The sequence below is a fragment of the Planococcus citri genome, chromosome 5 (assembly GCF_950023065.1).
Source record: "Planococcus citri chromosome 5, ihPlaCitr1.1, whole genome shotgun sequence".
In the NCBI taxonomy this organism is placed as follows: domain Eukaryota; kingdom Metazoa; phylum Arthropoda; class Insecta; order Hemiptera; family Pseudococcidae; genus Planococcus; species Planococcus citri.
The window spans coordinates 9,485,694-9,500,887 of record NC_088681.1 but is presented as its reverse complement, the minus strand read 5'-3'; the positions used below and the strand labels follow the sequence as shown (position 1 = coordinate 9,500,887).

At 33.8% G+C, this 15,194-nt stretch overlaps 2 protein-coding genes across 2 annotated transcripts in view; one reads left to right on the top strand and one right to left on the bottom strand.

Annotated features, from left to right (window-relative positions):
- Positions 1 to 15,194, bottom strand: part of Kat60 (Katanin 60) — a 147,215-nt gene that overhangs the window by 60,208 nt on the left and 71,813 nt on the right. The window lies entirely within an intron of this gene.
- Positions 1,143 to 7,847, top strand: LOC135847937 (plexin-A2-like). The gene is made up of 6 exons (XM_065367678.1): positions 1,143 to 4,718; positions 4,799 to 5,024; positions 5,226 to 5,509; positions 5,687 to 5,880; positions 5,977 to 6,117; positions 6,831 to 7,847. Exons 1-6 carry the CDS (start codon positions 1,320 to 1,322, stop codon positions 6,970 to 6,972), a joined length of 4,386 nt encoding a protein of 1,461 aa, XP_065223750.1. The 5' UTR covers positions 1,143 to 1,319; the 3' UTR covers positions 6,973 to 7,847.

Genomic DNA, 15,194 nt, shown 5'->3' with positions numbered 1-15,194 from the left:
CAAAGTGCTGTTTTTGCTGTGTGGTGATTTTTTGTACAGTTTTAAATTGACTAACCCTATTTTCAAAATGGAGACTCAATGGAAGGGAGCACCATATTCTTTCCCGAAAATTTGAAAAAATGTATATTGGAGGCAATGTGATATGTAGTACCTATAGGTACAGGTATCCCTGAAAATACCATTTTGTTTCTTCAATTTTGTGGGCTACATATACTGTCCATATTAAGAGGTATAACGTCAATGTGTTTTACAATTGTCCAAAAAATGAGTGAAAATTTCAGTAATAAAGGCAGCACATTATTCACATTATTGATATTATACCTATCAACATTTCTTGCGTTTTGGAAAACTTGTAAAACAAGCTATCAGTTATTTGCTGATTGCAAAAGATTTTTTGCATTCGCTTTTTACCTATTGGATGCTTTAAATGCTTTAATTGGGCAATAGTTAATTACGTAATGCATTCAATTTTTTTTTGTTTTCAAACAAGAACTCCTTCGTGGCACGATTAATACAATAATTGTACACGTCCACATAAATTTAAAAATTCATTCAGAAAAAAAATCAATACAAAGAGAATAAACTCATAACTTATTTGAGATTTGCTGAGTAAGGTTTTCGCATTTTTGACAAAAATATCCCAAAATTACACATTTTTCAACCTTAAACAACACGCTGACCTTCCTTCGACGTTTTTATATTTAGAAAGTATGTAATGGTATTTTTGAACTCAGCGGATTCAAAAACGTCGAATTGATACCAACATCATGCCAATAACACCATTTTGAAAAATTGACGTTGAACCCCCCCCCCCATCACCCATTTCCCCTCCTATGGGACTCGGTGGCTGCCTCCCAGGCTAACAAATTTTCTTTTGGTGTCCCAGTTCATCATACCAAATTTCAAAGCTTCATCATGATTTAATGATTATTTACAGTATTACCTACCATTGAACTAGGACACCCTGCATAGTTTTTCCACGCGTCACGCAGAAACTACTTCTAAAAAAGTGACTTCAGTAACTAAAAATCAGTTTTAGTAGATAGTTTTAGTAACATTAGTTACCTAATAAGTAATCAAGCACGAGCCCCGTCTGATGCCATACCAACCAATTTTTTTTTCAATAATATGATTCCAGATTATTGCCTGGAAATCACCTCTATATAATTGACTGAGAACTGGAACATCCAAGAACTAAAAACCCAAATGAATAATGATCCTACCCACAAAGTGATTAATAATTATCAGAATGACAACACCCCTGATATTAATAAAAAATAATAATTTATATACCCAGAACACAATTAAAGTGTAAAAGAATGAAGTTCTTAAACAAAATACTACTTTCATGGGTAGTATTTGTGCAATGTTCAGAACTAAAAAGAGTTGAGTCATTATCTGGCAATGATTCATCCAACATTGATTTCAAAGGATTCGCTGATTATTTTACCAAGCACAAGAGAAACCAATTAGTTATGCACAGAGACACTGGAATAGTGTACATGAGTGCAAACAATCGCTTGTATCAATTGTCACCTAATTTAGGAATTCAGAGCAATATTTCTGATGATTTTTCTGAAAATGGAATCCAAGCAGATGATTACAACGAATTCTTGTTGATTGATTATTGGAATTCAAGATTGATGTCATGCAGGCATTTCATTCACCAGCTGGATTGCATAACATATTCTACTCAACATACCATATCCAAATCGAATAGAACTAAAATAAAATTACGCAAGTTACTCGCATACAGTATGGAAAAATCAAATCAAACAAAAGTGGCTTTCATCACTGAACAATCACTGTTGGTAACTACAAAAAATGAAATTTTGGGTTTTTCAACAGTCCACCTTGACGACAAAAATTATTTTAGACTGTACACAAATTCTTACCATCGATATATTACAGATTGTGTGTATGGATTTGCGAAACAAACATACTTTTACTTTTTTGTTATTCTTGATCTGGCTTCACCACAAATGAATCAGAAATCTCAAGTTTCCTTATTGAAAAGATTATGTAGTCGTTCTTCTTGTTTAACCCCTGTTATTAAAACTGAATGTGGTTCTGGAAATGAACAGCATTACAATCTTGTAAAAACAGCACATGCTGGAAAGCCAGGTTTACAGTTGGCAAGGTCATTGAATATCACTTCTAATGATGATGTGCTACTTGCGATCTTTTCTAAAAGTAATGATATGAAAACGTATTCTAATGGACTTGGCGACCATAGCGCATTGTGTGTGTATTCTCTTAACAGAATTAATGAAAAAATTCTTGAAGAAAAACAATGTGACCAAAAAAATATATCTCATGCACTTGAAAAGTGTGTAGTAACATCACCTCCAGCAATGGTTTTCAATACATCTTTGACTGCAATTCATGCTGTAGAGAGTGGAAAATATACTGAAGTGTTTGTAGGAACACATGATGGTCATATAAAAATTATAATTGTGGAAAACGCAAGCATGGCATATGAGCAAGTTGACATTACAATTGAAGAAGGCTCACCTGTGAATTCTGACCTACTACTTTCCCCTAATAAAGAGCATTTATATGTACTGACGGGGTCTACCTTATCTAAAATCAAAATACCAAGGTTCAATTGTTCAATGTTGACAAATTATGATGATTGCATAAAGTCTAATAATATCACTCACCGCTGTGGCTGGTGCATATTCACTGGAAAATGTACCATAAAACATTATTGTGACCAGAAAAGCTATTCTACTTGGATTGAAACAGATTTCCGGGAAAAAGTTGCACTCAGAACTGTGGGCCCAGCATATTCAAAATACGGTTTGCCACAAAAAATCCATTTAGAATCACTTACAAACGATCTTGATGATATCATTCTGGCTCAAGCGGACTTTCATTGCAAAATTTCCTTCACAAATATAGAATTTCAATCAATAATTGTACCTGCCTCCATTGCACAGGAGGAAATTCTTGTGTTCACATGTGACATATCAGAATTCAGTGAATCACTAATAAGTTACCACACTTCAATGGCAAAATTATCCCTTCAGACAGCAATTATTCAACACATTTGGGATCAAAATATCACATTCTCTGGTTGTTACACATACTTGTCAGAAAAAGAATGCATTTTTTCTACTTATCCATGTTATTGGTGTTCGAAGAAAGAGGAATGCACGCATTACAATGAAAAAAAACAAGCAACATGTCCAAATGGAAACATAATAGAAATTTTTGCTTTTTCACCACAACATGGGCCTAGGGAAGGAGGCACTGAAGTTACTATTCTAGGTCAAAACCTGGATGTTCTATTCAACAACACTAATCATAGTATCACAGTTGCTGGACGATCTTGTAAACTTGTATATAAAAATACTTATGTATCAATGAAAAAAATTGAGTGTGTTATTGAGCAGTCGACATTATTTCACATACAAAGTGGACCCATTGAAGTATATGTAAATGAAAATCTTTGGGTCAAATCTCAACAAAACTTTACTTTTGAAAATCCAGAAATTTATAGCATTTATCCAAATAAAGGTCCTATATATGGTGGTACTGAGTTAGCCATCAAAGGCAAATATTTAGATATTGGGAGATATATTGTAATTTCAATTGGGACAACACTATGTGAAATATTCTCAATCCATTTACATGAAATAAAATGTATTACTGATAGCTACTCACTTGAGAGTTTCAATGAGCATACAAATTTCACTGTGGATGTGCCTATCAAGGTAAAATTTGACAACAACACTTGTAATCCTTCTATAAATAATACATTCAAGTACACCAAGGATTTGGAACGTGATTATAAAGGTTTCAATTTAGCACCAAAAGGCATCCTTTCTGGAGGAGTTGAAATTTTAATTCACAATGAAAACTTGATGCAAATCCAACAGTTATCATTTCATGTACACAATAATGGTCAAATTTTCAATAGCTCATGCAAAATCCGCAATGATTCCACACAAACACCGATCTGGTCTTGTATATCACCTCCCATATCAAATATCAACAGTGATTTAATCGATGCAAGAAATCCTGGAAGAATGAAATTCTCACTTGAAAGCAATGGAACACATGACATGACTATCAGCATGCCAACTAATCATTCATCAGTATTTCTCTTGTATCCTGATCCCGAGTTTTATCATTTTTTAAAATCCCATATCCCAATGGATGAGAAAAATTTCATGATCATTGAAGGGGAACACATAAACAGGGCATGTCAGAAAACTGATATTACTGTACTAGTAGGAAACAATACTTGTAAAGTAAATTCAGTATCTTCACAGCAAGTAGTTTGCCTACTTCAAAAATCTCAGCAAGAGAGTTACAATGATGGGTTTGGAGAAGAACTTGATCTGTTGAAGAAACATGAATATATAACAGTAATGATAGGGAAGCATTTCAAAAGGATAGTCCCAAAACAAAAAGAGAATTCAAAGGAGCATGAAAGTAACAATTTACTTTTCATTGTAATTTGCTGTGTGGCTCTGTTGTGTTTAATTTTTGTAGTTTCCCTCTTACTCATTTATTATTTTCTTCATCATGGAGTGAAAAGTTGTCAAGCAGCAAGGGATGAAATAGAACATAGTAGTTCAAGAGCAATTAAACAAATAGAGCAGCAAATGAATAAAATGTGTATGGAGACAATAGCCTTGAAACAATGTGTTAAGCAAGTGATTATTGAACACCAAATTGAGATGGATGAAAATGCATTTAACATTTTGGTATGTGATGTCACAAATTAAATTATACCTCTTAAAAAACAAAAATGAATTATCTGTAAACACTTCTTATTTAATTTTAGAAACTACCAAATATCACAATTGTCAATTCAACTTCCACAGCAGATACACCCTCAGATTCAAAATATCAGCTATGGCCAATTGATCATGAGTGGGAGTTCCCTAGAAAGAACCTATCTCTAGAAAATGATCTGGGACAAGGAGAATTTGGAAAAGTGGTTCAAGCTAAAGCAGTAGGAATCTTACAAAAACATATAGTTAGCACTGTAGCTGTCAAAATGTTGAAAGGTACTAACCTATCATCTTTTTTTTAGGGTAAGCCACCCAGTTTGCAACACAGAAGATTTTTCATTTTAAACTCCATAGTCCATGTCTTAATGGATGTACCTACTTTGCAAACTAGGTAGCTCACTCAGGTTATTTGATTTACAATTTAAAAAATAAATTGAACACACATCTTTTGTTTTCTTTTTGCAAAAATGTTTTCAGATGATCACTCAGACTCTGATATGATCGATTTAGTGACTGAAATGGAAATCATGAAATTAATTGGATCACATGACAATGTTCTAAAGCTGTTGGGGTGCTGCACCCAAGATGGAGAATTATTTGTAATAACTGAATTTGCTAGACATGGGAACTTACATGACTTTCTTCGAAACAATGCACCATCATCTGGGGATAAATTCGCAACAAGCAATCTATCCAAAGAAACATTACTGGGGTTTGCTCAACAAATATCAAAAGGAATGGAACATTTGGCTTTAAAAAAAGTAAGAACCCAACTGTAAACATATTCATTTTACATAGTGTTGGACACAACAGAGCTAAATTCAGCCAATCTATTGAGATTCTGATTTTCAAAGTCCGAATTCAAGCGCTAATTGAGATAAATCTGTGAGAATTTGTACTTTACTTACTACCCACAGTATTTTGCTTTTACTTTTCAGTGCATTCATCGTGATCTCGCTGCAAGAAATGTTCTAGTATTTCATAATTACACCTTGAAAGTGGCTGATTTTGGTCTAGCAAGAGATATTCGAAATAAAGAGTACTATAGAAAGGAAACAAAAGGCAGATTACCATTGAAATGGATGGCACCTGAAGCGCTGATTCATGGACTTTATTCAACTCAATCTGATGTGTCAGTTGAATCTCTCGAATATCCAAACTTATAATGATGAAATAATTGTAAACCTTATTGTTAATAATACCAACTTTTCTGGTTTGAAATTTATAGATGGTCATATGGCATATTATTATGGGAAATTTATACATCTGGTGGAATACCTTATCCTACAGTACTGCAAATGGAGGAATTATTCCAGGCTTTACGTTCGGGCTATCGAATGGGAAAGCCCCCCAATTGCTGTGATCAGATGTATGTATTTCATAAATTCCACCTTTTGAACTACTGCCATTAAAGTAAGGTACACTGGGGCAAGTCAGAATGATTTTTCGCAATTTCAACTTTGACCAGCTGTTACTCCCCTTCTAATGAACCAATATGGATCAAATTTATTATGTAGGTTCCCATAAGGGTTCTTAACCTATGGTAAAAATTTGAGCGCGATTGACACAGTAGCTTTCGCTCAGTGGAATAAAATATAAACTGTCCTGACTTACCCCAATTGGGGGAAGTCAGAACAGGTTAAACTTTGCAGAGGCATAGATCACAAACCGAGCGTCCTAGAAAAATTGCACAATGATAAAATTGTAGAGAATTTAATTCTCTTTGAGATCAATCTCATCAGATTTTCACTAGGATGCACGGTTCGTCCGCTATATGCGAAAAACTAAGAAATAGAAAGTCTGTATTTTAGACCAAATTCAAAATAAGTTCAAAACAACAACAAAATACAATTGAACCAAAGACATCTAAAATGAAACTGAATCGCGAAAATTTTTATGCCGTGATGAAGTAGGGGTAGTACCCTCAAGTCACCTTTAGTGGCATTTCGCCAGATATAAACCTCTAGGCGCTAGCGCAAGTTTTCTAACTTACCCCGAATTCCAACTTCCCCCAGTGCACCTTACTTACAACATATTTCTGTTCAAGTTCTAGTTTTAGCTGCATTGTTTTTGTAATTTCAGGTACTCTTTAATGCTCAAATGTTGGAAGTACATGCCAGAGGATCGTCCTACTTTTACAACAATCGTCCAATATATAGAAAATATAGATGAGTCAACTTGCTCCCAACAAGGAGATATCACTGTCAGTGAATGCAAACAATAGTGTTTTAGGAATTAGACTAGTTCCCATAGCCACACTAAGAGCCCTAGTCCCTTTAAAATGATTTGAAATTTTTGGAGGAAAATTAAAAAACGCCGAAGGCTCCAGTACAGAATGGCCCAAAACTATTAATTTTTATTTGGTAGGAGTTGAATTGAAGGAATTCTTCATGTTGATTCATTTTTACCAGAAAATGGTTATACCTATTTCTTTAAAAAATTAGAGAATTGCCATTTCAACTTGCCTTTTTTTGTATTTTTTAATTTTCAATAACTCTCCAAAAATACAAGAATGAATTTTATTTTTAGCACCTGAAAGTTATGTTATGGGATTTTAGGTCATGACTTTTAGATCTAGTTCGATTTTGTTCAAATCGAAAGGATCATAAATACTGTAAAAAATTGTTATAAAATGATAATATAGTGAAAAAAATACCTCATATTATTGTAAGTTTTATTATGACCAGTAATTTTTTCTATTATTTATTTTCTATTTTTTTATTTTGAAAATGCTGAATTTTCACACAAGCATTTTTATACTAATTTTAGGTACTTATGTTAGTTTGTAGATATAGGTATTAGGTACATGCATAAATGATATATTCTTATGAAAAATTGTATGCACCTACTGTTATCAAAATAATTCCTATAACACTCGAGTTAAAATGGTGGGGGAAAATATTGAAATCAGCACGACACACGCAAACTTTCACATACTGAAAAATTCTTTGGCTCAAAAGTTCTCCTGGAGGAATGGATTAATTTTTTTAGAAGTCATTTCAGAATTACTTTGTGCAGTGATTGCTTCTGTTGAATGAATTCTCTGTGGTGATTTAAAATAACTTGTTCAATATCTTTAATGTCAATGATGATTTTAGTTTGGAACTTTTCTTGATTATTTCAAATCATAACTTTTTTGGTTTACTTATTATATCTTTCTGGTGATTTTTTTGAATAAATTTTCGCTGGTGATTCAGAATTTCATTTCTTGAATTTCACCATAAATAACAATTTTTTAAGGGGATTTCAAATTAATTTTCTAGTGTTGAATTCTAATGAATTTATTTTGAGTGAAACAAGTGATTTTTTTGGAATTACCTATTTCAAGTGAATTTTTCGCGGTGGTTTAGAATAAATTTTTCAATGTTTTTTGTGGAAAAAATGATCTGCTGGTTTTGAAGTTTTGAATTCATTGAATTTTTTTAGGAGCGACAAATCATTTTTTTTTGGAATGATTTCAACTGTATTTTTCATGTTTTTTTAGTGTCAAATTTTAATGTATGATCAAGTATGCATTTTTTTTGGGATGATTTCGAGTAAACTATTCGTGTAGATTTAGAAAACTGTTCGATAATTTCAAATTTGATTTTTTTGGAATGATCTCAAGTGAATTTTTTGTGATACGGTATAAAATATTTTTTCAATGTCGATTTCGAATTGTTTTTTAGTGTTGCATTCGGTGGATTTTTTTAGGGGTGACAAATGAACATTTTTTTTTTTTGAGGATCATTCCAAGTGATGACCGACAAATTTTTGGAATGATTTCAAGTGAATCATTTGTGGTAATTTAGAATAAATTTTTCAATGATTTACTTGCTTTGATTGTTTCAAATGATTCTTTTTTGGTAATTTTTAAAATAAAATTTTACTTAGTGATTTTTAAATTCATTTTTTAATTGGGCTTGGAATTTTTCACGATTATTTCAAACTGATATTTTAGTGTTGAAATCTAGGCTGAGTTTTTTTTCAAGTGATGAACTGATGACACACGAACTTTTCGGGGTGATTTAGAATAAATTGTTAAATGATGATGGGGGGGGGGGTTGTTTTTTTTTCAATTGGTTAAAAAAAAATAGTACTAAGCAGATATGCAATTCTAATTCGATTTTGACCAATCCCACCAAGAATGATTACTCGTATTCTTACACGCTTCAGTTGGAGCATTGAGAAAATGGAAGTAACGATGAGCACCTTCGCCTCTCCAGCTGACTGAATTATTTTGCGCATCAAAGAATTGAACCGTCATCCAAAAATTAGTTGGTCTTCGCGAATTCGTACTCCGCAATAGAGAATATATCGGCGCTAAAGTCCAACGTATGTAAGCACCTCCTGGCATCTTTATTAGGTAGTCGCGGAGCATTTCCTCTACGACATTCCAACTAGGTTGAGATACAGCCCCCTGATTCATTGCAGGGCTTCGAGGTGCAAAATTGAATGGTAAAGTATCACCACCTAAAGACGATGCTAAAAGGTAGCCAGCTTCATCGTCATTTGCTCTGTCAATATTTCGCAAATATTCATATATCAGTGAAGAAATTGAATCTCTTTGTTGAGACATATGATAACGATGTATTTTAGCCCGTATAAGGGCAGTTACATATACAACACTGTCATGATTAGCGTCTTCGACAAGTCGAAAAGTTGCTGCTAATGTTGTAGGATCTCCAAAATTATCGATACTACAACGCTGAAAAGTTGCCACTGGTGTTCTGGGATCTGGTGCATTATTAAAAATACAAACATCATACCCATCACTAACGTCGTTTTCAATACTACTGAAATACGCTTCAAGGGCACCGAGTACATCGTTGCTGGTAGTGATTGTTTGGCCATTATTTTGTCGTTTTCTTCTCGAAACTTTCTTTCCATTGCAATAATTTTTCCTCGATGAAGCCAGGTCGATAATAGGTAATCTGGGCTCTTGAATTATTTCCCGAACCGACCAGAAGTATTCGCTAAGTCCATAAAAAAATTGCTTTCCTTCGATATTAAACGTAAATGACAAATTAAAATCACGTTGCCACGAACCTCGTGCCTTCTCCGTACCCATTTTACCACCAGGTAATAATTCTTGTACAAACCAAGACGACGTCGTCCTATTTGTAGTCCCATTAATCGCAGCATAAAAATAATATTTATCATCTATACCGAATGGGACATAAAGTCCATGGTTTGTCGTCCAATTTCCGGCGGCCATTTCTTCGCCCATTTTACCACCGTATAAAAGTTCCCGAATAAACCAATATTTTTCTCTAATGCAGTAAAAATATTGTCTACCGATCATCCAAAATGGAAATCCCAAGGTGTATTCAAATTTCCACGATCCACTATCCGTCTCCAAACCCATTTGACCATTTGGTAACAATTCCTTAATGGACCAATTGGTACCAGTCAAGCTGAACACGTAATGTTTGCCGCCGATATGAAATGGAAATATTATCATAGGTTTAGATTTCCAATACCCATTCGCTGTCTCTGTACCCATCAATCCGCCTGGTAATATTTCTTGAATGCGCCAATTGTTTTGATCACTGATGCTGAAAATGAATTGTTTATGATCGATGGTGAACGGAAATACTCGGTTGTACACGTAATTCCAACCTCGACTGGTTTCCCGCACTGGTCTTCCATCTTCTCCCAATTCATGAATGAACCAAAATTTACTGGTTTTATCTTCGCCTACACCGAAAAAATAATGCTTCTGTGCGACGGTTAATGGAAAAGAAATACGATGTCTCGAAAGCCAATTTCCATTCTGGATCTCCTGGCCGAATTCAATTCCAGCACAATTGATAAAACCGATAATAATTGCCGAGATTATGAAAATTATTAATGAAATCGTATTCGACGAAGCCATTGGAACTGCATGCGAAAAAAATTACGAAAAAATCACAAAATTTACATTTCACTGTCACTTTGGAGGCAACTTGCCACGCTTAATACACTTCTACGTGTGCTTACGATTAGTTGCCAACTTCGTATGCGATTTCTCTATCTAATTTTAAGCATATTTTGCCCACGGAGTGTGAAAATATTCAAAATGTTATTGGTTGGTTTTTCCATCGGGTTTTTCGATGACGACAGAAGATTTCGAGTGCACAATTTACTAGATAGGTACATCTAAATATCTAAATTCAAATTCAATCGACATTCTGATTTTCTTCATATTGCGTCAATTGTGATAATTGTACATATTGTTGACGTGTAGGTAGGTATAGTTCAAAGATCGTCTCATCACCTCACCATAATATTTCAGCTCGTCGCAAGAGTAAACAGAAAAGTTATATTTTCATATGGAAAATGTCGGCGGGAAGCTGACTTTTAGTTTACAGGTACATACCTAATGTTTAATGGTTTAAGTAAGAAATTGAAGAGTCCTGCCTCCTGCCATGTTCGGTTTTAGTCCTCGCCTCAATTGTATGTTCTTAAATTGGGTTTGTGGTAATTGAAAGTCTGAAGCTAACATTTAAAAACCAGAAAAATTATAATCAAGGCCCACTTTTACACATTTTCCAACCAGAAAATTGACAAAATTAGATCTCAGCACCCCTTAGATGTTCTACTACATATCATTTTTTCTCTGGGGTATTTCATCTCTAAATGCAACAATTTTTAAGAAAATTGCGAGTAGGTGGAAAAAAGGTGGTTTTAGCCCCTTAACAAACATATGGACCACATAGGGGGGGCGACAATATCATCTTCTTAATTAAAGGGAGATGTCTTCTGCAAATTTTCATTTAAAAAAAGTAATCAATTTGTTCGCAAAAGATTTATATTTGACGAAAAGTCGATCTTTCCACACGTAATGCGTCAGTGTTTTTGATTTTGAAGTACGAGTATGTAAGTATTTTGCAAAAAATGGAAATTGATCAGTGACACATCATTAATAAAATATCTACCTACACATTTAACAACAAAAAAAAACAGCTCGATATCAGGTTTCCGGTATGAATAAAACTATTTCTGTCCAATATTAATTTTTGTATGTATTTTCAACGCGATAAATTTTCACTGAACTAGCTGATAAGGTATACGATCAGTCGATCAAGCTTTTCCCCATGATTGATACGCACAGTTCAACGAAATAAGAAAACGATGTGACACTTTCTAGGTTACCTATATTAGTGCTATAAAATTAGAACCTGCAGATGATACAGTAATTAGTTGATAGGTACAATCTAGTTCATTTGACATAAATACTTAAACTGATTGATATTGTGATACATTCCGAGGTAAGTTCAAAAAACGCTTTATTAAAAATAGAAAATTAATTCTATAAAATATGTAATTGTAGGTACTCCTGTAGACTAATTGACTGAAAGTTTTCACTTTACATTTTTTTTTTTTAGTTGTATAGCAGTTGTTATTTTCACTCATTCGAAATATTCTAAAAATTTCAACTGCTCGATTTTTTTTCTCTTTGAAAAAGCTGCGAACCGTACTTTGAGTTTTCTTTGATTTTTGATCAAATAACTATCTCGCTGTATTTTTATCAACCGAGATACCAGCCAACACTCCCAAATCTGATTTTTCAAAATTATCTAACGAATAAATACCATTTTCCCGAAAGCAAAAATCCCGAATCCGTTTTTCCATTTTGTTTCAAATGCCAACTTCTTTAAAAATCTTTATTCCCAACATGGTAATTTTTCAAAATCGGTTCAAACTGATTTTACGAAAAAAATTGGCAATTATGATTCAGAAACAAAAGTGAAACTGAAGACGTCATAGCAAAAAGGACATGATTATAATTATGTGAAAGTTATATTTTGAGAAAAAGCTGTTTGAAAGTTTGAGTGCTTGTGTAGTTTAGAAATGTGCATGTTTGAACATGGTGACAATTTTATCTTATTTTCCCACTATCCATCCATACAAACTGCTATAAACCATTACAGTCCGACATATGACAATAGGAGTAAATGCACCCCACCCCCACCGCCGATCCTCCGGGACAACTGTTTTCTTAAAGGGGACATCCTAAGGAACATTTTAAAGCAAACTTGCCCTAAAAAAAGTTTAACATAGTAGGTATAAATAATATAGACAAAAATAACACATTGTAACTTGATTAAGTAGGTTTATTATTATTATACCTACTAGGTACGTTAAATTTGAAACTTGATTTTTTCTTATGATTTTTTAAAAAAATTTTGTGCTAAAAAAAGTTGGCCTTTCTTACAAAATGGCGGCCATTTTGATTGACAGGTCAGCCGAAATCGCAGATTTTGCGTTTTAACATTGGACTTGCACGAAATTTTTCAAAATTTACAAAGATAGATCGATAGATCATGCAAAAATTCATCACCTGTCAAAATTTCAAGTGCTGAAGTGCGTTTTTCGATTTTTGGTGAATTTTTGAAAATCGAATTTAGGCCAAAAATGAAGGGAAAAATCAAAATGTTACCAAATTGACCAAGAAAGCTGAAATTTGGGGTATACCCTATTTTCGAAATGAAAAATCGATTGGAAACGGTTTCAACCCGTTTTGAGCAGTTCTGGAGCCTCCAGTAGATTTTTGAAACTTGAACTGAGATGGAGAGTGGAAATTCATTCCGCAAACTAATTTCAATACGCTACGAAGTCAACTGCAGGTGGATTTTAAGTCATTTTGGAGGCTCCAGCGACTTTTTGAAAATTACTGGAGCCTTCCAGCAGATTTTTGAAACTCGAAATTCGCACAAAATTTCATCAAATGGAGTTGGATAGCCGAAATTTACTCTGCGAACTAATTTCAATACGCTACGAAGTCGTTTTGAAGCATCCAGCGATTTTTTGAAAATTACTGGAGCCTTCAGTGGATTTTTGAAACTTCAAATTTCCTCAAACGGAGATGGAAAGTCAAAATTCATTCTGCAAACTGACTTTCAATACGCTACGAATCGTCTGCTGGTGGATTTCAAGTCGTTTTGGAGCCTCCAGCGACTTTTTGAGAGGTCGTACCTATGGTGTTTTTTGGAAAATTGAAATTTCCAAAAAGTAGCTGGAAGCTTCGAAATCATTTAAAACCATTTGAAACCACCATGTAGTCTTCGAAGTAAATTTCAGCTTGCCAACTCCATTTGATAAATTAATGTTGGGGAAATTTCAAGTTTCAAAAATCTACTGGAGGCTCCAGTAATTTCAAAAAAGTCGCTGGAGGGCCCTAAATGACTTGAACCCACCTGAAGTCGTCTTCAGAGGGTGTTAAAATTGGAGTGTAGAGTTAATTTCAGCTTTCCATCTCCATTTGATGAAAATTTGTGAAAATTTAAAGTTTCAATAATCTGCTGGAGGCTTCAGGAATTTTCAAAAAGTCGCTGGATGCTACAAAACGACTTGAAATTCAGCTGCAGTACTTCGTAACGTATTGAAATTAGTTTTTGGAATAAATTTTAGCTTTACAACTCCAATTTGATGGAATTTTGTGGGAATTTCGAGTTTCAAAAATCTGCTGGAGGCTCCAGAATCGCTCAAAACGGGTTGAAACCGTTTTCAATCGATTTGGCATGTCGAAAATAAGGTATATCTCAAGTTTCAGCTTTCTTGATCAATTTGGTAAAATTTTGATTTTTCTCTTCATTTTTGGCCTAAATTCGATTTTCAAAAATTCGCCAAAAATCGAAAAACGCACTTTAGCACTTGAAATTTTGACAGGTGATAAATTTTTGGATGGTCTATCGATCTATCTTTGTAAAGTTTGAAAATTTTCGTGCAAGTCCTGTGTTAAAACGCAAAATCTGCGATTTCGGCTGACCTGTCAATCAAAATGGCCACCATTTTGTAAGTAAGGCCAACTTTTTTTAGGGCAAATTTGCTTTAAAATGTTCCTTAGGATGTCCCCTTTAAGAAAAAAGTTGTCCTGGAGGATCGGCAGGGGGGGGGGGTGCAATTACTTCTATTGTCATATGCCGGACTATTAGTCTGGAGGAAACTGTGTGTTAGTGCGGTAAGCGCTCAAACATTTCGAATTATATGTCCTTTTTGAAGCGAAAAATCGGTCAATTTTTTTTTGATTTAAAAATGTTTTCGAGCAAATTTTTGGATTTAAACCAGGTAAATAATGGTTGACAACACAAAATCGACCATTAGTAACCCATTATCTCTGAAAAAAGATCGCTATTATAGATATGTTAAGTAAAAAAATAGCAAAAAAGACAAGTTTTTTTGGCCAATTTTTTTTCTTGATTTAAAAATGTTTTTGAGCAAACTTTTGGATTTAAACCAGGTAAATACTGGTTAACAACACAAAATCAACCATGAGTAACCCATTATCTATGAAAAAGTAAATTTTTAATCGACTTCGCAGTTTTAAAATAGCGATAGCTCACTGGTTTTTCGACTTTGTGAAGTGGGGGTGGTCTCATATGATAGAGGAAGGTCTAAAGAATAACAATATGGATTCGTCTCAAAAAGGACATATGTGTCAAATATACCCCTTTTTGTTACGACGTCTTCAACTTTTAAATT